Source organism: Lithobates pipiens, unplaced genomic scaffold (assembly GCF_037356315.1).
Source record: "Lithobates pipiens isolate NorthernLeopardFrog02 unplaced genomic scaffold, aLitPip1_a1.2 Scaffold_8, whole genome shotgun sequence".
Lineage (NCBI taxonomy): Eukaryota > Metazoa > Chordata > Amphibia > Anura > Ranidae > Lithobates > Lithobates pipiens.
In genome coordinates this window covers 585,433,105-585,459,730 of record NW_027507903.1, presented here as the reverse complement: position 1 = coordinate 585,459,730, position 26,626 = coordinate 585,433,105, and the positions used below count along the sequence as shown (strand labels likewise).

The 26,626-nt window shown below is 43.4% G+C and overlaps 1 protein-coding gene across 1 annotated transcript; it reads right to left on the bottom strand.

Moving 5' to 3' along the window:
• Window positions 1-4,757: 4,757 nt before the first annotated feature.
• On the bottom strand, window positions 4,758-18,857 carry LOC143961175 (uncharacterized). The gene is made up of 2 exons (XM_077470387.1): window positions 18,719-18,857; window positions 4,758-6,406 (listed from the first exon to the last, which is right to left on the bottom strand). Exon 2 carries the CDS (start codon window positions 6,046-6,048, stop codon window positions 5,011-5,013), a length of 1,038 nt encoding a protein of 345 aa, XP_077326513.1. The 5' UTR covers window positions 6,049-6,406; window positions 18,719-18,857; the 3' UTR covers window positions 4,758-5,010.
• Between the last annotated feature and the right edge of the window lie 7,769 nt (window positions 18,858-26,626).

The window sequence follows — 26,626 nt, the reverse complement described above, 5'->3', positions numbered from 1 at the left end:
AGGAGGGAGGGGCCAGGAGCACAGAAGAGGGACCAGAGAAGAGGAGGATCTGGCCTGCTCTCTGCAAATCCACTGCAACAGAGCAGGTAAGTACAGTATAACATGTTTATTAATTTTATAGAAAAAAACGAGACTTCACAATCACTTTAATTGTGTGCAAGGCATGCTACTGTGGTGCAGTGGTGCGGCATTTGCAGGGTCAAATCAGATGGTGAGGAGGTGACATATCACGAGAAGCGATGCCTCCCGGGCCAGTAGGCCAATGTGTATCTGGGTTCTGTCTAATAATTCCTCAGGATTTGGTCTTCTTGTGTTCGTTTTAATCCTCCAGGATCACCTTCATGACGGAATCCTGTATATACTGTACCTTCCTCCGGCATGTCTCCCTCTCTGGTCTCTTTTGTGTATTCTGGGCGTTGCCTGTTCCTGGCTCCGTATTCCAGGCCCCCTGCCAGCTGGACAGGAATCTGACCCATATCTACCTGACCTACTAATGCCAAAACCCCAACTGGCAGCCTCAGCCAGATTATTTATATAGACACCGAGGAAGGAAATCTAAAAAATGCCCAGGGCACCTGAAGAGAACAAATATCATCATTGTGGCACCCTCAGCTGTACCAGGATATGGATTTCAGGTGTGGAGGCCAGCACATTGCGAGAAACCAAAACAACCACAAATCAGAGGCGGTGTAACCTCCACTTAGCTGTAACCATATGCAGGGCCAAATGCCACCTCCACTCAGCAAAACAACCCCAAATCAGAGGCTGTGTTACCCCCACTCCTCTATAGCCATCTGCAGAGGTGTCTGCCACCTCCGTAACAGCCCCAAGTCAGAGGCTGCATAACCTCTGCTAAGCACCGTCAGACCTATGTTTAGGAAACCTGCGCTGAGAGCGTAGAACGTTAGGAAAAAAAAAAATATATATATATATATATAAAAATAATATTACCAAAAGTATTGGGGCACCTGCTTTTACACACAGGTGAACTTTAATGGCATCCCAGTCTTAGTCTGTAGGGTTCAATATTAAATTGGCCCAACATTTGCAGCTATAACAGCTACAACTCCATCCATGTTTTTATGGACTTTGCTTTATGCACTGGTCCAAATCATTTGGTGGAGGGGGGGGGGGGGATTATGGTGTGGGCTTGGCCCCTTAGTTCCAGTGAAGGGAACTCTAAAGACGTCAGCATACCAAGACATTTTGGACAATTTCATGCTCCCAACTTTGTGGGAACAGTTTGGGGATGGCCCCTACTGGTTCCAACATGATTGAGCACCAGTGCACAAAGCAAGGTCCATAAAGACATGGATGAGCGAGTTTGGGGTGGAGTCCTGACCTCAACCCAATAGAACACCTTTGGGATGAATTGGAGCGGAGACTGCGAGCCAGGTCTTCTCAAACATATCAGTGTCTGTCCTCACAAATGGACTTCTGTAAAAAAGGTCAAACATTCCCATAGACACACTCATAAACCTTGTGGACAGCCTTCCCAGAAGAGTTGAAGCTGTTATAGCTGCAAAAGGAGGGCCAACTCAATATTAAACCCTACAGACTAAGACTGGGATGCCCTTACATTTCATGTGCATGTAAAGGCAGGGGTCGCAATACTTTTGACAATATAGTGTGTGTATATGTATATATACATATATATATATATATATATACACACACACACACACATACATATATACATAAAGTATCTCACAAAAGTGTGTACACCCCTCACATTTTTGTAAATATTTTATTCTATCTTTTTATGTGACAACACTGAAGAAATGACACTTTGCTACAATGTAAATTAGTGAGTGTACAGCTTGTATAACAGTGTACATTTGCTGTCCCCTAAAAATAACTCAACACACAGCCATTAATGTCTAAAATGCTGGCAACAAAATTGAGTACACCCCTAAATGAAAATGTCCAAATTGGGCCCAATTAGCCACTTTCCCTCCCCAGTGTCATGTGACTCGTTAGTGTTACAAGGTCCCAGGTATGAATAGGGTGCAGGTGTGTTAAATTTGATGTTATCACTTTTACTCTCACTGGTCACTTGAAGTTCAACATGGCACCTAATGGCAAAGAACTCTCTGAGAATCTGAAAAAAAGAATTGTTGCTCTACACAAAGATGGCCTGGGCTATAAGAAGATTGCCAAGACCATGAAACTGAGCTGCAGCACTGTGGCCAAGACCATACAGCGATTTAACAGGACAGATTCCACTCAGAACAGGCCTCGCCATGGTCGACCAAAGAAGTTGAGTGCATGTGCTCAGCGTCATATCCAGAGGTTGTCTTTGGGAAATAGACATATGAGTGCTGTCAGCATTGCTGCAGAGGTTGAAGGGGTGGGGGATCAGCCTGTCAGTGCTCTGACCATACGCCACACACTGCATCAAATTGGTCTGCATGGCTGTTGTCCCAGAAGGAAGCCTTTTCTAAAGATGATGCAGAAGAAAGCCTGCAAAAAAAGTTTGCTGAAAAGAAGCAGGCTAAGGACATGGATTACTGGAACCATGTCCTGTGGTCTGATGGGACCAAGATAAACTTATTTGGTTCAGATGGTGTCAGGCGTGTGTGGCGGCAACCAGGTGAGGAGTACAAAGACAAGTGTGTCTTGCCTACAGTCAAGCATGGTCATGGGAGTGTCATGGTCTGGGGCTGCATGAGTGCTGCCAGCACTGGGGAGCTACAGTTCACTGAGGGAACCATGAATGCCAACATGTACTGTGACATACTGAAGCAGAGCATGATCCCCTCCCTTCGGAGACTGGGCCACAGGGCAGTATTTCAACATAATGACCACAAACACACCTCCAACATGACCACTGCTTTGCTAAATAAGCTAAGGGTAAAGGTTATGGACTGGCCAAGCATGTCTCCAGACCTAAACCCTATTGAGATTCTGTGGGATATCCTCAAACGGAAGGTGGAGGAGCGCAAGGTCTCTAACATCCACCAGCTCTGTGATGTCATCATGGAGGAGTGGAAGAGGTCTCCAGTGGTAACCTGTGAAGCTCTGGTGAACTCCATACCCAAGAGGGTTAAGGCAGTGCTGGAAAATAATGGTGGCCACACAAAATATTGACACTTTGGGCCCAATTTGGACATTTTCGCTTAGGAGTGTATTCACTTTTGCTGCCAGCAGTTTAGACATTAATGGCTGTGTGTTAAGTTATTTTGAGGGGACAGCAAATTTAAACTGTTATACAAGCTGTACACTCACTACTTTACATTGTAGCAAAGTGTCATTTCTTCAGTGATGTCACATGAAAAAGATATAATAAAATATTTACAAAAATGTGAGGGTATATATATATATATATATATATATATATATATATATATATATATATATATATATAAATATAAAATATATATAGAGCTGCATACCATAACTTATGTACTTATGCTACTGTTCATTAAAACAACAGTTTTTTGCTTTTTGGGTCAAGTTCTTATAGTTTTCTTACCTGCTGATCCTGCTAGTAAATGTTACTTTTCCACTTCAAAGGGCCAAGCTGTCCAGTTTCAGTAACAGAAGTTGGGATACTGCCAGGGGTGCTTATGATGACCAGCTTTTATTTATAAGGTTTGAACCTTATGAAACCTATACCACACCTGCCAACTTTTTGAGATGAGAATGAGGGACACTTATTAGCAAAAATATATGGGCATAGGACACACACCCTGTCATGCCCCTTAAAGGAGAACTTTACCAAAAAAAATATATACAGATATATATATATAGATATAAACCTATAAGTGCTTTTTTTTAACCACTGCTATAAGAGTGACAATGCTGCTGAGCAATTTCACTGGAAAACAAACTGCATTATGAGAAGTGGAAAAATATATATATATCTCTATATATATATATATATATATATATATATATATATATATACAAATCTATCTATCTATCTATCTATCTATCTATCTATCTATCTATCTATCTATCTATCTATCTATATATACAAATCTATCTATCTATCTATCTATATATATATATATATATATATATATATATATATATATATAGTAGATTCTCATGAGCAGGGCCCCCCTAACCCTTGTGTCTAGTGTAGTACAACTGTTCTGTGTTCCCTTTTTTTTTTGTAAATCCTGGCACTACATGAGATTAGTGCCCTCTTATGGCAAAGCAAAGGTGTTCGTTAAGAGTGTTAATTGTTGATAATCAGCATGCTATAGAGCTCTGTGTTTTGAAAAGGACAATCCACACAAAAGTCATAGTTGAGTTTTTGGTTGATGCCAGATAGTTAAATTACCTGAATGGTCCTCAAACCTCTTGAGCAGGCTATTAGTGAAATTGGTGCTTGTATTATGGAGCTCACATGGTAACTGCAGCCATTATAGCAGGTCCAGGACCACCTGATGAACTTTTAAATTTTTTGGTTAAAAAAAAATGCAGTGATTTCCCAGCTCTCCAAGTTAGAAAGGAGCAGAGCTAAGGACTGAGTCAAACAGATCCTTAAAGAGTTGGAGGAACCCAGGGAGCTACTCATCCACCAGGTTCCGCCACTAATGGAAATCACATTCGTGTGTACTGACCCTTTAAAAAAAGTATCCAGGCTTCTCCTTTGATAATTCGGCATTGGCGGTTTTGTCTATCCATATTGCTTTAATCAGTGTCCTAACCCCTCCCATCACCTCCTTATATCTCAATCTATTAACTTATATAATCACACTTTGGTATAGGGCATCTTAGCTTCTTAACACATACAAGTTATGAACTTTATATAGGTTTAAACATGTTTATTTAACTATACACATAGCAAATATATATACAGAAATAGTGCCAGTCCCCATGGCTCTAACACTATGTGCCCCCCCCCCTGGCTTTCAGCAGTGTAACAGTTGTTAAAGGATCAGCCATAAGTCTTTAAAGTAACAGTCACAAAGTGGCACCTGCGGATATTGATAGGTGGGATTGGTGGCCAGGCCTTTTTTTGGCTTCATTAACTCGGATAGCAGTACTGGCTGATAATTAATTCTGCACCTCAACTCCTTGACCATTATCTGACCTCCACCCCTCATGTCCATGTGTTCGACACTTCAACCTTAATTTGTGGGGAAGTTTGACACCAGCCGCTGGTTCCTGATACGTTGGGCACTGCAAGGAGCAACAGTTGGATACCCCCTCGTCACTACCACTGTCCTCACTCTGGTACCATGACTGAGGGGATTTGGGAGACAAAAGTTCTGAGGAGACTTGAACTCCAGGGGACTTCTGCATGTGTTGGTAAGCAGTTTGTAAACTGTCCACATGTGCAAAAATGGAGGAGCGTGGCAATGGGGCAATGTACTCTGAGGCCCGGTGTTTCAGCATTTCCTCATCTGCAGCCACAATGTGCCTGTGCTGGGGGTCAACGGTAAGCCCACCAACTCGGTACAGTATCACTCCCCCGCGTGGCACTGCTAATCTTGTGGATTGATTGTTTTCCACTGGGCACAAATTGGCAAAGTCATTTTCTATGGCTCTCCCCTCGCTGTAGGTGGGTGGCACCGGGCTATCCTGGGAAGACTGATCAGAGAGGTCAGACAGCGAACCATGTGGGGAATAACTATCCATGACTGCACCCCCTCCACTGTCTGCCTCTGAGGAGTCTGAGTTCATGTATGGGGATGTGTAGGTTGTATTCCTGGTGTTGCACAGCAAAGATCCGCCATCTGAAGTCTTGTGGTTGCCATGTCCGTGGCTCGCCTCGATGAAAGAGGCAGCTGAAATTAGCCCGTAACGCAGTTTCAGCTGGAATAATTCATTCCTCAAGCGTCCATTTTCCTCATCCAGTGCTGCCACCTTCCCTTCCAGCACTAGGTCATGAAAGCGTCTCTTTTCCCGTGATCTCTTGGCTGCCTCATTGTTTTTCCGCCTCTTCTCCCAGTAACTGGCATCCTTCTTTTCATCGGAGATGAACTCCCGCTTGCGACGGCCAGCTGCGGATCCACTTTGGCCACTTGGAGTTCTTGCCCGGGAATGCTGCTGCTCCATGCTTTGTGAGTAGTTGGCCAATGGAGATTCCATGTTCACCGAGGTCTTTCTCAAGATCCCTGCACGTCCAAGTCTTTGCTGTAGGTAGCTTTAGAACAGCAATCTGGCAAGAAGAATTTAGGTGAAGCACCGTCCCTTGAGTTGAGAACTAGGATTTCTTTCTTCTTGTTTGCGCTCACCATGCATCTTTAAGCATCTTATTCTTGAACTGTTTCTTTCTCTACCAGATCAACCGCTGCAATACAAACTCCCACGTTCTCTTGGATTAATGAGTCAGATCTCTGCTGTTCTTGGATTTGTTTTTGAACGAGGAGAAGTTCCTCTCTTTCTCCTTTGTCAGGTAATAATTCTCTGCTTCCCTCTCCGGCAGGTTTTGCTCTCCTGGACACGCCTAGAGAAGATAGAATAAAAAAAAATAAGACATTTGGGAAAGTGGTATTTTGTAACCCCGCCCCAACAACATTACATAATATGACCCTGCAGTTTGGCATGGAATGGACTCACGTTTGACCTGGTTTACTTTGAATGTTAATTACCTAAATTACTCGTGTTTTGTAATCTGTTATCCTATTACGTACAGAACTATATATACACAAACATACATTTTAGATAGACAGGTGTCTCCCAAGTCCACGTGCAAGCTCTCTATTCATCTTCTAACTGGTAATTCCTGAAGTTGAAAAAATCCGCAAATGAAAAACACGTGCAAGAAATTATTTTAGATTGCTGACCTACAAAACTAGTGATACAGTGGTCTCTCTGCAGCTGTCCAACATACCCTCTACTGAGTTCAAGCTAGAACCTCCCAATCAGCAGGTAGCATGAGTCTCTGAAGGTTCTTATGTAGCTAGGTCAGTGTTTCTCAACCAGGGTTCTATGGAACCCTAGGGTTTCTCCTAACGTTTCTTATCGGTTCCTTGAGCTTTGAGCAATGGTGGATTGTTATCCCACCTTCACTGATTACCAATGCAAGGGGGTCATTTTACACTACTTCTAAACTGACCACTAATGACCACACAAAGTACACCACATTACTTATTTTTATATTTAAAACTTTCTTTGACATAATAATCATGCCAATGTATCATGAGCTCTAGGCATAATTCTTTTTTAGCAGGGGTTCCTTGAGAACCTGAAAATAATTTCAAGGGTTCCACGGGGGTAAAAAGGTTGGGAAAGGCTGATCTAGGTCATGGTATAAATAGTAGGAGTTAGCAGTACAGAACAAGTCCAGTTGAATGTGACGAACTACTACTAGGGTCTAGGGAGCATTTGATTTACTGAATGCTGTGCTATAGGTTTGACAGGGGTGTGTGTCCGACCTTTGTAGAGAGACCACTGCTTCCACACAGAGAATAAAGGTTCTTCTCTACAGCATGCTGGCAGTTGACTGTCTTTTCTCTACTCAGAATTTGGTTTCAAAGGAAATTTTAAGTGCAAGATTTTAAATACCTTTTGCTTTGATGCGCCTGGACTATATTTGGTTGGGCTTAGCCTGGATACTTGAGCATGAGCGTTTATTTTGTTTGTTTTTGTGTGTTTTTTCAGGTGCTATTAGGATTGGGTGTTTTGTGGAAAGCTAGTTACTAGGAGAAAGTAAATGGTTGTTCGGCGAGAAACTGCACGTTGAACACATTTGTAAGGTCCTCTGGGGAGCAAAGACATGCAACATGCCCCAAAGAAGCACCTGTACTTTTTCTGAGAGTTGAGTGACAGTACATCGATCAGATGTGAATGGGCACAACATCTGGTGTTGAGTGTTGAAGCACTCTTGGCAACGTGCTTTAAATCACTCGTGTAATAAAGGGGGGTTACTTTAGATTTAGGTGGTAGACCTATGTCAGTTGAGGAAATCAAGTCACAGTTGAACATCTTTAGCAGTTGCAAAAAATTAAGCATTGTTTGCTCTGGAGGAAAAAATTATTTTCAGATTGGGGGGCACACAACCAATAGAATGGGACAATTCATCGGTTTTGCAGTGCTATAGGAATAACAGGTTCAGTTGGGAAACCTCTTTAATATATGCATTGATTTCAGCTATTCTTTTCAAGAGCTGTCAGTGGAATTTGTGACTTCCGCTAGGCTGTTGGTTTTTCAGGTCATGCTTATAAAAGCGTCAGGGGATGGGTTACTGGGACAATGGGTTTTCTATAATCTACCCCCCAGACATAAAGCTGGAAGTTTACCCTTGTCTTGTCTACATATGTGTGTCAGTGTGTTAGTAAGTGTGTACACACCCTGTTCCCTCCACCCTCCCTCCTTGTAAGGTCCACGTGCCTAATCTCCCTGCCATGTGACCAAGCAGCGCAAGGCATGAAAACTAGGTCAGGATTTCGTAAACAGACCTGAGGGCACTCTGCCAGGGACCAATTGGTTTGTGCCGCCAGAGACCTGTTCCTTGCCACAAACCCATTCAGTGCCAGGCTTCCAAAAACATGCAGTAACAAATATATGTTCAAGTGCCAGGGATTATGTTCCATCAAACGCCACAAACCCATTTAGTGCCAGGCTTTCAAAATCACGTAATAACGAGCATGCATTCCATGGCAGAGACTTTGTAACCTGCAACACCACAAACTCAATCAGTGCCAGGCTTTCAAAAACGCGCAATAATGAGCATGCATTTAGAGGCAGAGACTGTGTACCCTGCAACACCATGAACCATTTCAGTGCCAGGCTTTTGAAAGCACGCAATAACAAATATATATTCAATGGCAGAGACTATGTATCCTACAAAAAACACAAAAACCATTCAGTGCCAAGCTTTTGGAAAAAATGAGAGACTATATACCCTAAACCACCACAAACTACCCTCAGCAAAATGCAAAAACAGATACTCATTCAGTGCCAGAGACTATCTACCCCAAACCACAACAAACACATCCAGTACCGGTCTGCTCGAGACAATAATGAATACCCAGTCAGTACCAGGTGCAAGGTTCCCCGTACTGGTAGAGAATTGCTCCCTGATACATTCTATTTTTGGAGTTGATATACAGTAACTTCCACCCATTTAATGCCATAGGCCTGCAACAAACCCAGCCAGTGCTTGACTGCCAGGATGGTGCAATAACTGGAACTAGTTCACTGCCAAAGACATTCAAGCTTATGCAGAAAACAGTGTAAAGTGTGGTAACCAATAGCAATCTATGAGAATTTACTTTACCTGTGGGCAGTGCTTTACTCCTTGCACTATTTTGCACCATAAGCCCAAAATGGACTTTCTGAACCAGAGAATTGGTTAACCTAGTCCATTTTGGACTCATAGCCAGAGACAATGAGGCCAAGCATCAGAAGGCCTCTACCATTTGAGTCCCTTTTACCATTGCAGACCCATGCCTTCCCAGGTATTCAGCAATGTAAAAAAAAACTGCGACCCTTTCATGCAAAGAATGTTTAGACTTACAGGTAAGGGTGCAAAATGTCAAACCCACTAAGTGTCCCTGGACATTGCTGGCAGAGGCTGCCTAGTGTCCCTTTGTCGCTAGGACACAGGATGTAATTGATGCCTAGTGTACTCTGCTGCTAGGGTGCAGGCAGCTTTTGCTGCCTACCATTATCAGTTGCTAGGATGTAGGTAGCTAACGTCGCCTAGCATCCTTAGTTGCTAGGACTTAAGTGACTGTTGCCGCATAGCATCCTCCATTGCTAAGATGCAAACTGCTATTGCCACAAAGTGTCCTCCATTGCTAGGACACAAGGCAGCTATTGTCGCCTAGCATTCTTGGTTGCTAGGATGCAGGCAGCTATTGCTGCCTAACATTCTCCATTGCTAGGATGCAGGCAACTATTAAACTGTAGCCTCCTGCACTGCTAGGGCCTGGTTGGCTCTTGTACTCCTATAGAGTAGGTTTGTTAGCATAAACATTTACATGTTTAAAATATGGTCCAGTGGTTTGCAGCTGTGTACATGAGCCCTAGTGCCTTGCATACTTAACATCTCAGTTATATTTCATTAAAAAATAAGAGATTTTTGGACAATATTTATATATATACACTATTAGCCCTTGTACACACGGTTGGAGAATCCGTCGGAATGTGTCCTATCGGACCGTGTTGTCGGATAATCCGACTGTGTGTGGTATGCATCGGACTGTTTCCGTCGGAATATCCGGACCAAATTTTCAAACTTGCTGGAAATATTTCCAGACAAACTGGTCCGATAGGACATACTCCGAATATGTGTAGAGAATTCCGATCGGACAAAGTGCCACGCATGCTCAGATCAAATTCCTACATCAAAGCTATTGGCTACTAGCCTGAACGTAGTCCCATCGTAATGAAATTACGCCATCACGTTCTGAAAGATTGGATTTTTCAACAACTTTGTCCGACCGTGTGTATGCAACAGTTTCGGACAAGATCCGACGGACAAAATCTGACAGACATAATCCAACGAATTTGGTTGTCGAAATGTCCGACCGTGTGTACAAGGGCTTAGGGGTTACAGGTAATGAAAGCACATAGGGGTATAGAAGGTAAACTAGTACCATGTGTAGTCTATAAATATGGCCTTTTATAAAAATGACATAGCTTTTCATTATACAGAGTTCTGTGCCAAGCCAAACCCATGGTAAAAATCATAATGGAAATACAATCAGAAGGAAAAAATGCAAAATGTATTGCATTCTGGTCACCATCTGGCACACAGCACTGTACGATGCCAGTGACCCATCTGCCACTGCCTTTTTAAATGATAATGCGAAGAGCAAAGTTCAGTAGCATCACAGCCAATCAGAAGCATTCTTTAGCTGTGCTGATGGCAGAAAGCTGATTGGCCACCAGGAGTCACGGTACTCTGAACATTAGTACTGCACTTTGCACTGCGTAGGCAGAGCAGATACCCACATGCTGGCACACATCATTTGGCCTCATATTTATAGACCTGTGTGCTTGATACCTTAAAGGGAAAGTACAGTTTTGATAAACTGTTCTGAAATGTTTTGCATGATCTGACTGCTAAAGTTCTGTGCAGACTTCTGTAGTGAGGCAGTCACAGGAAGCATAAATTCCTGAAAATGTAAAAAGTAATGTTTGACAATAAAAGCCAAGTCCTCTGTCAACCCACACACCAATGAATGAGCCATTATACGCTGTTCAGGTGCTCTCATGATATGTATGATAAATGAGGACAGGGTGTCAAACTCCAAGTTGGATCTGAAGTTGAGGAACTAAGACTGAGTTACCTTGGATCTGGGGACCCCCAAGCACAAAGAAGAACTGATTATTAATAATGGTAGCTGCTGGTGCCCTGGGGTTCCCGTTTTTATCCTTTACCATTAAAGTGAACCCACCCTAGCTTTAAAACTTCAGAGACTGGTACAGATCCAGTGCAGGATATACTACAGTCTTTTTGAAAATCCAACAACCGTTTCTGGAAACTAATTTTAAAAAGTGGCAAATATTTGATTAAACCCCTTTATATGTTGTTATTTCCTTTATTAGGGGCTTTTGTTTTAAGTTTTAGGTGGAAGTCTATTCTACTATCTTAGCAGAGGTTCCTTGGATTGTGGAAACAAATTCAAGTCTTCACAGAACTCCATACAACTCTAAACTCTGCAAGGCCACAAGGGTCCTTGACTGTTGACAACAGTCTCCAGTCACTGGGCACCGCATTGTTGTCCTGTGACTGGTGACTCTTGCCATAGTCAAGGGCCCTTGTGGCCTTGCCCTGTGACCTATCCATGTCACAGGGGGAGAAAAAAAATGGAGTTAAGCGTTGGGCAAACAGGGTTTCTCAAGTAGATCAACTTGGAGCAGAATGATAAGTGAAGATGACTCGTCTATGGTAGTTTAGCACATGGAACCACGAGATAGTGGCTGGGCCTAATGGGGATGACCTGGGGAGTCAACCACCTCTCTGATGAAAGGGAGCCCATTAACTGCATGAATGGTTCAAAAAGTAGAACCACCTGGACATGGATTTATACCATTGACAGAGTTGAGTTCTGTGATGACTTTTATTACATTACCAAATCTTCCCAAAGGGTAGAGCTGTGCTTTAAGCTTTCTGGACAACAATTCAATAACAAAGCAAACTTGGTTACCTAATGTTTTGCCTTTAGCATTAGGACAAGAATGCACCATATCCTTTCCCACATTCTTATGTGACACACCCTCACGTCATTACACGTGACATAAAACGACCTAAGAGAGATAACCTATAACTCATACTAGCACCCGTTTCTGAAATTTGTTCCTACAGATACCAACCAATCTATCCTCCAGAAATCACTTGTATCTAATAATAAAAAAAAAAACAACAACTTATAGTAACATTAATAAATTATTCCATTCAAAATAAAAAAATATCTACTACAACCTAAAGCTCAAAAGTTTGGCGGTATATACTGTTCATTTACTGGTGGTCTTCAATAAAGATTTTTTTTATTGAATCTTTGTCAACCCTTCTGGAAAATCTTCCCATATACAGTATGGCCAGTCTATAATAATATAATCTAAGTGGATGCTCACGACTGCTTGATACATTACTTTTCTAACTAAACGTGGCCATACGCTGGTAGATTTTTATATGAATGTTGGTTTAAAAAAAAAAATAAATCTCATCAGTACATTCAGTAATGCCATGATAGACTTCACGAATGTTGTTCGAAAGTACGGTAACTCATTTGCTTTTAACATTCAATTTAGGAATGAATGGAATTTCTCAAAAGAACACTACGTTCACAGTTATATTTTTGAAACATTTTTCATCCTGCTCCAGACAAAAACAAATTGACATTGTCAATTTGACCCCATTGACAATTTAATAAAATGAACAAGCGTTTTCAAAAGCAAACGTTTTCGAACAGAAAATTTACTGGTGGCCAGCTTAAGCCCACAAGCTTGTATAGCCATGAAGTTCAGTAACAGTAGACAATGTGATTAATACTTCATTGTACGTATGTGAAGAGTTTACATAATAATGAGTGCACAGCTCAGCTATGCGATTACTCCCACCTACATTAGATAGGTAAATCTTAGAGGAATTACAAAGGTTTTGTAATGCTGATGGGATCAGGAGAGAGAGGACGGGTAAGGATTTGTCAATTAAGGTGAAGTCGAGAGAGAGATCTGTAATTAGCCAGCAGCACGTGTGCCGAATAATGACACGTGAATAGTTGTCGCTTTAAGTCATATTTTCAAGAAGTGTCAGGAATGTTGGGTAATGCTCGCACGTTTTCTATTTTGTAGGGCATTGGAGAACTGACAGCTGGCAATAGAGTAGCATCAAGTGGAGGAGGCCACAGGAGGCCATTCCCGGGTTCTTGTAGTCGGGGGACCCAATAGTTATGGCATACCTCCCAACTGTCCCTGATTTCGAGGGACTGTCCCTGATTTGGAGCAATGTCCCTCTTTCCTCCTCATCAGTCCCTCATTTTGGTCTGATCTATATAGTTGTGTATAAAATGCACTTTTTATTGTTCAAAAAGAGTTTCCCAGTGCTAAACCTTTCATCCGATTTCTGAATTGCTGCATTTGTACATTTTAAAAGCCAATATAAAGGAATAGTAGTGGTTAAAAAAAGCACTTTTTTTGGGTTAGTTCTCCTTTAAGTGGGTGTGGCAGGGGGCGTGACCGATGCCTACATACATTTGCTAGTAGATGTCCCTCATTCCCATCTCAAAATGTTGGGACGTATGGTTGCGGGCTCATATGGTATGCCATACAGGGACCATCTTTCCCTTTGTACACATTTTGCTCCTCTTTCTTTGCCGTTTAGTTTCTTTTAGGGTCCATTTGTACAGTGTGTTAATTGCACAAGCATTATTTAAAAAAAAAATTATAATTTATTATTTCATGAATTAACTTATAATTTGTATGTTCAATACAAAAAAACTATGTTCAATACTAAAAATACCTTTTAAAATTATATTTACGTCGCAAGGGAAATCAGATTACACAGACAGCTGAATGACTCAGAGGAGGGATAAACCCCTCCCTCTCTCCTAGTGGAGATGGGGACCATCAAGATTAGTCTGTTGCACACAGGCTACCGACAATCATGATGACACTGGTAGATCTTTTTTATTAGAAAGACATCCCTATTAATTAAATATTTATTTGCACAATCAGGATGTTGCACAATTCATTTTAAAAAGTATTAGGAAAATAAAATATATTGAATATCTTAGATTTTTTTTTAAAGTGTTACGAAACTCAGGACCCTGCATTCACTATATCTGATCTCCCACAGTAAATAGAACATGGAAATGCAATCATTTTAGTAAATATAAACTGCTAAATACCTTTTTTATCAGCAGCTAAAGGAGTCTTGTGACTTCTATCAGTGTCTGGTTAAAGCTTGTAGGAGGAGTTTTCATTCTGCCCTGACTGTTCTATAAGGCTACAGGAACCCTGCCCCTCTGTCTGGACAGTGCTGATTGGCCCTGTGCTGATCACATGCACTCTCCCAAGTAAAAAGAAAACTCTGTAGCGACACACACCAAACTGAGCATGTGCAGCGTGTCCCCTAGCCTCTGTTCTATCAGCAGATAGATTGGGGACCGTGAGAGAAGGGAGGGTCAGGGAAGACAGGAGCAAACAGCCTTTTTACACAATGCAGAGGATTAACCCCTTAGGTTCCACAGTGCACAGTGCACATACAGACTGGTTTTACTGTTGTGAGTTTAGTAACACTTTCATTTTAAAAAGTATTACAAAAATCAAATATATTGAAAATCTTATATTTTTATTCAAAAAGTTTGTTCAACGCAGAATTGCAAATAATTTGCCAACATTGTCAGGTTTACTTCAAAATGCGTGAGCTCAGAAAGATAGCACGTGAACATGCTAATTGCCTGGCTGTTTCTGGTTGCAGTTCTTCCTGAATGCCTCACTTGATAAGTATGTAGCTAGCGAAGTCATAATCCCTAGTCTGCACACTTGTTTCAGGTCAGTGATTATTAAAGTAGTGAAGATTTTGGATCAGCGTGCCATCCAGGCAACTAGTATTTTCAGAACAGGTTAATTATTGTATGGCTATGTATTTCACCCAGCATCATGCAAGACAAAGGAGCAAACTATGAGGTGCAGTAATCTATTCCAACCAACCTATTGCCAATTAAAACTCATATTTCATGGACTTGACTCCTGCAAATTGAAATATGATTGCTATGAGTTACATTACTTTGTTCTAGTTTATTATATAAGCCTGACTGAGGGTATGTTATGCCAAGTTGGCATATATGTGCTGCGGGCACATGCCCTACATAAACATGTCACTAGACTCATATGCACCTGGAGTGCTGCACACTCTGTGGCTCTGTGCATGCCACTCACAAGGCTGGCAGGCCTCCAGGACACATTTGCACTGTTGCCAATATTTGAAAATTATTTCTAGTAATTCGCAATGTATGGGGTATGCCTGGTGGATCTTGGCAGATATCACACGTGTCCCCCCTTCTAAATAAACTCGCAGTTAGCATGCAGCCAGTATTTTTCAATAGATAATAGTAGAAATCCGTATTAAACGAAGTACAGGGACAAGCCATCGCTGACCCCCTTTTGAAAGTGCTTGCTTCTTGGCTGTCTGCGGCTTTTGTCCCCGACCCAAAGCAAGGAAGCAGATTGGTGAAGGCAGAACTCTCAATCTGCATACTTGTTGTGGGTCGGTGCCTCCGACAGTGCTGAAACCTTAGAATAAGCATGACAGCCAGGAAGCTAGCATTTCCAGAAGGAGAGAAAGATTATATCTGTACACATAAATATTAATGCATATACTGTATAAATAGCTTTAGTTGCTTTGAGTTGCTGTAGTTTATACTCTGCTCTCTATCCTCATAAATAATCCCCATAGTTACTGATGTCTTGATTATGTAGGTGAGTGCACCTTACATATGATTGGTACATGTCACGTAACTGATCTTAGATAATATAATAATAGATTTGATGTCTGCCTGTGATGGCAGAAGCAATAACTTTTTTAAAAGGGTTTGCTTTGCTTTCCTGTGGACAAAAACCACTGGAGTTGGGAGAAGTTGGTGGACATTTACCTTTTTTGAACCTGTATAAGGTCAAATGGTTGCAGTGATACATTTTTGCACTGCCAGTGCCCACCTTGCATGGCGTTAGTGCATGTATTTACAAGGCTTGTAAAGTTAATTTTGTATAAAAGTCTAGGAAAGGAGAAATGGGCATGGTATCCATGGAAGCAATCGGATCTGTCCTTATATTTTCGAATCTATTCTAGGAAAAATAGTTTAAAACGTATTAGCTGCTTTGGGCAACATACACCAGATTACACTCTTCTCTGGGCTTATTCACATTACATAAGAGCTGATCCTGTGAGCCTGGTAGTTACAGCACCTAAGAACCCTCCACAGGACTTAATCCAAGAGTATGGTACTCATGACTCCAAAGAACCCCCAACATGTAACAGTTTTCATCAACCAGATAGTCATAGCATTAAAAAAATCCTCCTACTGGACTAATTTCAGGAGCCAGGTACTGAAAGCATCTTAGAATCCCCCAATAAATGTATTCAAGAAATAAGGTAGCACCTAAAATTCCACCACTAGGTTACTTCTAAAAGGAATGTAGTTAGGGCAACTGAAAACTCCTCACTGGACTAATTTCAGAAGTAAAGTCGTGATGGCACTTATGAACCCCCTACTGGACTGATTCCAGGAGTAAGGTAGTCGCAACACCCAAAAGCCACCAATGGACTAATTTCACAAGTAAGGTAATCACAACACCTAAGAACCCCACAACTGGACTAATTCCAGGAGTAAGGTAGTCGCACCATCTGACGACCCCCTCCACTGGACTAAATCCAGATGTAAGGTAGTCGCACCATCTAACGACCCCCTCCACTGGACTAAATCCAGATGTAAGGTAGTCGCACCGTCTAACGACCCCCTCCACTGGACTAATTCCAGGAGTAAGGTAGTCGCACGGTCTAACGACCCCCTCCACTGGACTAAATCCAGATGTAAGGTAGTCGCACCGTCTAACGACCCCCTCCACTGGACTAATTCCAGGAGTAAGGTAGTCGCACCGTCTAACGACCCCCTCCACTGGACTAAATCCAGATGTAAGGTAGTCGCACCGTCTAACGACCCCCTCCACTGGACTAATTCCAGGAGTAAGGTAGTCGCACCGTCTAACGACCCCCTCCACTGGACTAAATCCAGATGTAAGGTAGTCGCACCGTCTAACGACCCCCTCCACTGGACTAATTCCAGATGTAAGGTAGTCATAACCCCTAAGAATCCCCCACTGGACTAATTACAGAAGTAAAGTAGTAATAACACATAAGAATCCTCCACTGGACTTATTCCAAGAGTAAAGTAGTCTCATCACCTAAGAACCCTCCCCCCCCACTGGACTAATTCCAGACACAAAGTAGTTATGACCCCTGAGAACCCCCACTGGACCTATTCAAAAAGTAGAGCAGTCTGATGCCAAAGAACCCCCCACAGGACTTATTTCAAAAGTGGAGCAGTATCAACACCCAAGAATGCCCCACTGGCCTAATTCCAACAGTAAGGTAGTCTCGAGATATATGGTAGTTATGACCCCATAAGAACCCCCCACTGGACTTATTCCAGAAACAGAGCAGTTACGACATCAAAGAACCCCCCCCCCCCCCCCGGACTAATTCCAGAAATAAAGTAGTCACAATGCCTAAGAACACCCCCCCCCCCCCCCCCCCCGCTGGACTAATTTCTGAAGTAGTGTAGTCATGACGCTAAAGAATCCCTCAACTGGACTAATTCCAGTAAGTAAGGTAGTCACATCATCTCTTAGAAACTCCTACCTCATGGCACCTTTAAACATTACACTAATTCTCAGAATCAAATAGTCATGGCACCTATTAACTCCATCTGTCACTCAACCAATTCCAGGAGCTAGGTAGTTACAGCCCCTAGTAAGTTCTTCCAGCAGACTAATTCCAGGAGCCAGGTGGTCATGGAGCACATGCTGACACCAAACTTTTGGCCTTTTTTGTTCTAACAATGAACGCACAGCTTGCTTTGGCTCATTTACAAGATCCTGGCGGCTTCTAGACTTGGCCATTTGAAGTGACTTTCTGCCCTCTCGCCCTGGCACAGTTTTGCCCAAATCCGTGTTGGCACATGCTTCACAGACTTTTCTTTCTTGTGCTAATTTTAGAGATTTTAATTGTACACAAGGCAAACTAAAAAAAGTGTCTGACCTGTGTTAGCTGACGACTCATCAAAATTGTAGACAGACCAACAGACGGCATTGGCACAAGTGTGATGTTTTTATAGTAAATGGAAAAATATAGAAATAAGATTTCTGGGTTCTAAAAGCGAATTGAAAGCACGAGTACTGATATAATGCAGCTGGAGGAGTGAGACTCCCATTGCTGGTTGGGACTCCATGGTGGCTAGAGGAAACTTGTAACCTAAAGCCCAGGAATCTTGCCCTCTTTGACTTCCCAAGCCATAGAAAAAGCCAATAGGTCATGGAGTGCAGCAACCTCCACTGGTAGCATAAATATCAATTTTGGGTGGAGTGGCCCTTTAATAGAGTATAGCTCTTTTTTTGTCTGGATGAGAACAAAATACTTTTGAGGAATTGTACAACTCACCTGCTGCTGCCGCCGCTACTCTACAAACAGCCAAAGCACCCCTTCCTGCCTTGCACATGGAAAGGGATTCATGGATATAAGTTTCCCAATTCTTGCTATAGCTATCATACAGGTAGATCAGAGCATTAGTTAATGGCCACTTACCTGCCTGGTCCCAGCAGCAGGTCAGTGCGATGCTTTTGGCTTGCTGTTGTTTTGTGAGCGTGTGTTTCTCTCTCCTCCTTCTGTTGTGTGTGTGTGTGCTCTACTTTCCTGGCATCACTCCTCTCCTCTCTCTGCTTCTCTCTCTCTCTCTTTGAGAATGTGTGTTAGTGGGTCAGACATTGCATAACCAAACGTCACAATCTGTGTGTGTCTGACAGAGGATGGGGGCTGAGGAGAGACAAGGAGGAGAGAGGGAGAGAAGCTGCAGACACACAAATGGAGGGATAAGCCCAGCCCGTAAAAATAGAACCCACTGTCTGCCCCGCAGAGCTTACACTCTAATCTGCCCAGACGTGCTTTTGTGCTACTTAGGCTGCACTTTGTAACTATACATGAATGTGAACCTACTGACTACGTTTGGGAATGCATTTATTAATTTGGGGGCAGCTAGTGAGGTTGGTGAACGGTGAAGCGTCTGTAATGTCATTAGGTCCTAATAAACGGACAGTGGTAGGGAAAGTTTGAAAGCAATTGGATGAGCAGTAACCTTTATCACCCACGATTTTGGGAAAAAATACACAATCTTCCACACCACTAATCAGATATCATGGTTACATTTCATGGGACAACGAGATTCCACAGACCTCATTTCTTGCATTCTTTCTGAATTTATGTTTGCCTAATAATCCCTCTAAATGTGAAATTAAACTTTCCACTATCCTTCACACTAACCCTCCATGTAACCCTAACACTATCCTTCACACTAACCCTCCATGTAACCCTAACACTATCCTTCACACTAACCCTCCATGTAACCCTAACACTATCCTTCACACTAACCCTCCATGTAATCCTAACACTATCCTTCACACTTAACCTCCTTGTAACCCTAACACTATCCTTCACACTAAACCTCCTTGTAACCCTAACACTATCCTTCACACTAAACCTCCTTGTAACCCTAACACTATCCTTCACACTAAACCTCATTGTAACCCTAACACTATCTTTCAAACTAACCCTCCATGTAACCCTAACACTATCCTTCACACTAAATCTCCTTGTAACCCTAACGCTAACCCTAAGGCCGCGTACACACGCGCGGACTGTTCGCCCAACTTTGTCCGTCCAACAGTTTCGGCAAACAGTCCGCTCAAACTTAGCATGGACGGACATGGCCACACACGACGGACGAACAGTTTGCTGAAACCGTGCGCGATGACGTGAACGGCACGTACGACGGGACGAAAAATACGACGTCCTATACACTGCATTATAGCTTTCGGCGTGAAAATCCTTTCTGAGCATGCGCGCAACTTTGTTTGACGAACAAGCCTACACACGAGCGGACTGTTCGCTGAAACAAGGTTTCAGCGGACAGTTTTACGGAATTTCCGAAAAACCTTGTCCGTCCAACTGTCCGCTGAAACTGTCCGCTGAAAGCCCACACACGAGCGGACTGTCCGCCCAAACACTGTTCAGCGGACAAAGTTGGGCGAACAGTCCGCGCGTGTGTACGCGGCCTTACACTATCCTTCACACTAAACCGCCTTGTAACCCTAACACTATCCTTCACACTAAACCTCCTTGTAACCCTAACACTATCCTTCACACTAACCCTCTATGTAACCCTAACACTATCCTTCACACTAAACCTCCTTGTAACCCTAACACTATCCTTCACACTAAACCTCATTGTAACCCTAACACTATCTTTCAAACTAACCCTCCATGTAATCCTAACACTATCCTTCACACTAAATCTCCTTGTAACCCTAACACTATCCTTCACACCAGACCTCCTTGTAAACCTAACGCTATCCTTCACACGAACCCTCCACGTATCCCTAAGCCCTTGTACACACGGTCGGAAAGTCCGACCACAAAATCCGTCAAATTTTTTTCAGACGGATTTTGTGCGAAACTGGTGTTGCATACACACGGTCGGACAAAGTTGTCGGAAAATCCAATCGTTCGGAACGTGATGACGTTCGTTCGTTACAACTGGACTACGTTCAGCCTAGTAGCCATTCTAGCTATTAACTATTCTTCACACTAACCCTCCTTGTAACCCTAACTGGCTTTTCCTGTGGTTGCAGGAAAAAAATCTCTCTGTCTATGGCCAGCTTAACACCATCATTAAAACTGATCCTCTCTGTAACCTTAACATTAGCTTTCACACTTACTCTCCCTGTAACTGTAACAGTTGCCATCGCTTTAACTCTAACACCAACCTTCATGCTAATCTTCTCTGTAGCCCTAACAACAAACCCCCCCCCCCCCCCCATTTATAATACCAACCCTCCCTGTACTCTTAGCTCACACACCAACCCTCCTTGTATACTAACACTAAACCTAACACCAACCCTCCCTATACTCTTAGCTCACATACCACCTTCCCGGTATCCTAACACTAAACCTAACACCAACCCTCCCTGTACTTTTAGCTCACACACCAACCCTCCCTGTATCCTAACACTAAACCTAACACCAACCCTCCCTGTACTCTTAGCTCTCACACCAACCCTCCCTGCACTCTTAGCTCTCACACCAACCCTCCCTGTATCCTAACATTAAACCTAACACCAACCCTCGCTGTACTCTTAGCCCTCGCACTAACCCTCCCTGTAGTGCTAACACTAAACCTAACACCAACCCTCCTTGTACTCTTAGCTCTCACACCAACCCTCCCCGTATCCTAACACTAAACCTAACACCGACCCTCCCTGTACTCTTAGCTCGCACACCAGTCTTCCCTGTTTTCTAACACTAAGCCTAACACCAACCCTCTCTGTACTCTTAGCTCTCACACGAACCCTCCCTGTACTCTTAGCTCTTACACCAACCCTCCCTGTACTCTTAGCTCTCACACCAACCCTCCCTGTACTCTTAGCTCTCACACCAACCCTCCCTGTACTCTTAGCTCTCACACCAACCCTCCCTGTTTTCTAAAACTAAACCGAACACCAACCCTCCCTGTACTCTTAGTTCTCACACCAACTTTCCCTGTATCCTAACACTAAACCTAACACCAACCCTCTCTGTACTCTAAGCCCTCACAATAACCCTCCCTGTAGTGCTAACACTAAACGTAACACCAACCCTCTCTATTACCCTAACCCTCATACTAACAATATAACAATATACCCTGTATACCTAACACCAACCCACCTTGTAATTTTAACCCTAACACTAACCCTCCCTGTAACTCTAACCTTAACCCTCACCCCCCCCCCCTTTGTTACCCTAATACAAACTTTCACACTTACCCTTCCTGTATCCTTAGCACTAACTCTCCCTGTAGCCCTAACACTAAACCTAAAACTCGCAAACCTAACACTAACACTTTGGATTAACCTACCAGAGCAATTTTATAATTATCTTACTGTATAAAAACTCTAAAAAGGAACATAAAAGATATCATAATGATTGTCAAACCTTACACTTTTCAGAGATTGAAGCTGGCAAGGCTCTGGTACACAACTTCTGCCCAAGCCCCTTCAGACACCTACAACAGTCAGCAAAAAAATGCATACTACAAATACAGGATATATACCGATCAGCTATAACATTATGCCCACCCACTAATACTGAGCAGGTCCTCTGTTTGCCGCTAAAACAGGCCTGACCCATCAAGACATCACCAGACAAAGCATCGCACTGCCTCCACCGACTTGCCTTCTTCCCATAATGCATCCCGCTGCCATCTCTTCCCCGGGTAAGTGACACACAAATACTGTATTGGTGACCCCACAATAGGGATAAAACTTTTTTTGCGAAAGGGAATTTAAAAAGACCCGTGGCCATTCACTAAAACTAGAAGAAATGTGGTTTAGCCTTAAACTGCGTAGAGCAGTGATTCTCAACCAGGGTTCAGTGGAACACTAAGGTTCCTACAGAGGTTGCTAGGGGTTCCTTCAGCATTGGGCAATTTCTGCCTCTCAGATAAGTTCCCACTGACACCATTGATCTTTTTAGCTATCTGTAAGGAGATAATTATTCCCAATGACCACAAGTGTAAGGACCATTCTTCCCACTGACCATCACACTAATGTATCATGAGTTGTAGATCTCTAATTTTTAGCAGGGGTTTCCCGAGACCGGAGAACTATTTCAAGGGTTCCTCTGTGCTGAAAAGGTTGAGAAAGGCTGGCGTAGAGGGTTCTTTACTGTAAGAGTGGTAAGGATGTGAAATTCCCTTGCACAAGTGGTGGTTTCAGCAGGGAGCATTGATCATTTAAAAAAACTATTAGGTGAGCACCTAAACGACCACAACATTCAGGGATATACAGTGGTGTGAAAAAGTGTTTGCCCCCTTCCTCATTTCCTGTTCCTTTGCATGTTTGTCACACTTAAGTGTTTCGGAACATCAAACCAATTTAAACAATAGTCAAGGACAACACAAGTAAACACAAAATGCAATTTGTAAATGAAGGTGTTTATTATTAAAGGTGAAAAAAAATCCAAACCATCATGGCCCTGTGTGAAAAAGTGATTGCACCCCTTGTTAAAACATACTATAACTGTGGTTGTCCACACCGGAGTTCAATTTCTCTAGCCACACCCAGGCCTGATTATTGCCACACCTGTTCACAATCAAGGCATCACTTAAATAGGAGCTGCTTGACACAGTAAGGTCCACCAGAAGATCCTTAAAAGCTACACATCATGCTGAGACCCAAAGAAATTCAGGAACAATTGAGAAAGAAAGTAATTGAGATCTATCAGTCTGAAAAGGGTTATAAAGCCATTTCCAAAGCTTTGGGAATCCAGCGAACCACAGTGAGAGCCATTATCCACAAATGGCGAAGACATGGAACAGTGGTGAACCTTCCCAGGAGTGGCCGGCCGCCCAAAATTACCCCAAGAGTGCAGCGACGACTCATCCAAGAGGTCACAAAAGACCCCACAACAACGTCCAAGGAACTGCAGGCCTCACTTGCCTCAGTTAAGGTCAGCGTTCATGCCTCCACCATCAGGAAAAGACTGGGCAAAAATGGCCTGCAGGGCAGAGTTCCAAGGAGAAAACCACTGCTGAGCAAAAAGAACATCAAAGCTCGTCTCAATTTCTCCACAACACATCTTGATGATCCCCAAGACTTTTGGGACAACATTCTGTGGACCGATGAGACAAAAGTGGAACTCTTTGGAAAGTGTGTGTCCAAGTATATCTGGCGTAGAAGGAACACTGCATTTCATAAAAAGAACATTATACCAACAGTAAAATATGGTGGTGGTAGTGTGATGGTCTGGGGCTGTTTTGCTGCTTCAGGACCTGGAAGACTTGTCGTGATAAAAGGAACTATGAATTCTGCTGTCTACCAAGAGATCCTGAAGGAGAATGTCCGACCATCTGTTCGTGTACTCAAGCTGAAACGAACTTGGGTTCTGCAGCAGGACAATGATCCTAAACACACCAGCAAGTCCACCACCGAATGGCTGAAGAAAAACAAAATGAAGACTTTGGAGTGGCCTAGCCAAAGTCCTGACCTGAATCCTATTGAGATGTTGTGGTATGACCTTAAAAAGGCCGTTCATGCTCGAAAACCCTCTAATGTAACTGAATTAGGACAATTCTGCAAAGATGAGTGGGCCAAAATTCCTCCAGGACGCTGTAAAAGCCTCATTGCACGTTATCGCAAACGCTTGGTTGCAGTTGTTGCTGCTAAGGGTGGCCCAACCAGTTATTAGGTTTAGGGGGCAATCACTTTTTCACACAGTGCCATGATGGTTTGGATTTTTTTTCACCTTTAATAATAAACACCTTCATTTACAAATTGCATTTTGTGTTTACTTGTGTTGTCCTTGACTATTGTTTAAATTGGTTTGATGTTCCGAAACACTTAAGTGTGACAAACATGCAAAGGAACAGGAAATGAGGAAGGGGGCAAACACTTTTTCACACCACTGTACAATGTACTATTGACATAAAAGCGTGCACACACACAGGTTGGACTTGTGTCTTTTTTCAACCTTACCAACTATGTAACCACACCCGGCCATCCACATGATGTAAAAGTAACAATGATTCATCAGACCGGCTCACCTTCTTCCATTGCTTCGTGGTCCAGTTCTGATGCTCACGTGCCCACTGTAGGCAATTTTGGCTGTGGACACGGGTCAGCCTGGGGACCCTGCCTGCCATGCACTGTGTGTTCTGACACAATTCTTTTGGAACCAGCTTTATCTTTTTTAGCAATTTGAGCTGAAGTCGCTTTTCTATTGGATTGAACTACAAAGGCCAGCCTTTGCTTCCAACGTGCATCAATGTGCCTAGGCCACCCATGACCATGTCATCGGTTCACCGTATTTTACTTCCTTGGACCACATTGGGTCGGTCCTGACCACTGCAGATCAGGAATATCCCACAAGAGCTGTGGTTTTTGAGTTAATCTAACCCATTCGTCTAGCCCAGGGTTTTTCAACCCGAGGTTCCGTGGCACCCTGGGGTGCTGCAAGAGTCCTCAGGGGTGCTGCAGCGACATCCAGGTCTGAGTGCGACCTTGTTCAAAGTCTTGTGCACAGAGAGGAGAGAGAGCACACACCCCACACCTCCTCCCGGCTCTCTACTCCTTTCTGCTGCTATGTGTACTATTGCCGGCAAGACGTAAAGCAGTGCCCACCCGCTTCCTACCAACTGCTGATGTCATTGATTGCTAAGGACATGTTGGGTGGCACACACAGCTTTCTGTTTTGCCGACAATATTACACATAGCAGCAGGGAAGAGGAGAGAGCCGGGAGGAGGTGCAGGGCATGCTCTCCCTCACTACACTTCTCCTATACAGGCATTAGGAAAGGGGAACAGGTTTGTGGTTGGAATGGGAATTTCAGGGGGGGGGGGGTTGTGCCTTTGGGAGTGGGGTTTGTGGTGCTAGGAGGGAGGATTTGAGAACAGAGGGTTTGTCCTAGGATGGGGATTTGGGGGGGGGGGGGTTGTTGTGTTAGTTGGGGGGATTAGCGAGCAGGGGGTTTGTGCTTGGAGGGAGGATTTGAGAGAAGGGGTTTGTGCTAGGAGGGGGGATTTGGGGGATTGTTGTGCTAGGAGGGGGGATTTGGGGGATTGTTGTGCTAGGAGGGGGATTTGGGGGGGGGTGTTGTTGTGCTAAGAGGGGGGATTGTGCTAGGAGTGAGGATTTTGGAGCGGGGCTTGTGCTAGGACTGGGGATTTGAGACCCGGGAGTTTGTGCCAGGAGGGGGATTTTGGGGCGGTTTGTGTTTGCAGGGGGGATTTGCAGGGTTTGTGCTAGGAGGAGGAATTTGGGGAGATTTGTGGTCCATGGGGGGAATGGGTAGGAAGGGGATTCGTGCTAGGAGGGGGAATTTGGGGAGGTTTGTGCTCGGAGGAGGGGATTGGGCAGGAAGGGGATTCGTGCTAGGAGGGGGAATTTTGGGGAAGAAGAGTTTCAACCGAAGATCACTGAACTCTGTCTAACAGACTACATTTTAGGGCTTGTTCACACCAGGTGCAGTGCGGTAACACGTGCAAAATCACATTTTCCCATACCGCAGAAAAATACCTTTTGCAGTGCTTGGGCGCACCTCCTGATGAACGAGCTCTAAGACTGGTGTGCCCCAGGATTGTGCATAAAGGGTGACTTAACTGAAAAATGGTTGAAAAACACTGGTCTAGCCATTATAACTTGGCCCTTGTCAAAGTCACTCAAATCCTTACGCTTGCCCATTTTTTTGTTTTCAACACGTTCAATTCAGGCACAACATGTTCACTTGCTGCCTAATATATCCCACCCACTTTCAACTGCTACGTCGGGACCAAAAAGGGAAGAAAAAAAAAAGACAACGGCATTGGGCTCCAAAGGAGGGCTGGTCCTACCAAATACAGTACCCTACATAATATCCTGACGCATCGATTCCTGAGAGCTCCCCAACACTCGTATAAAAAAGCCTGA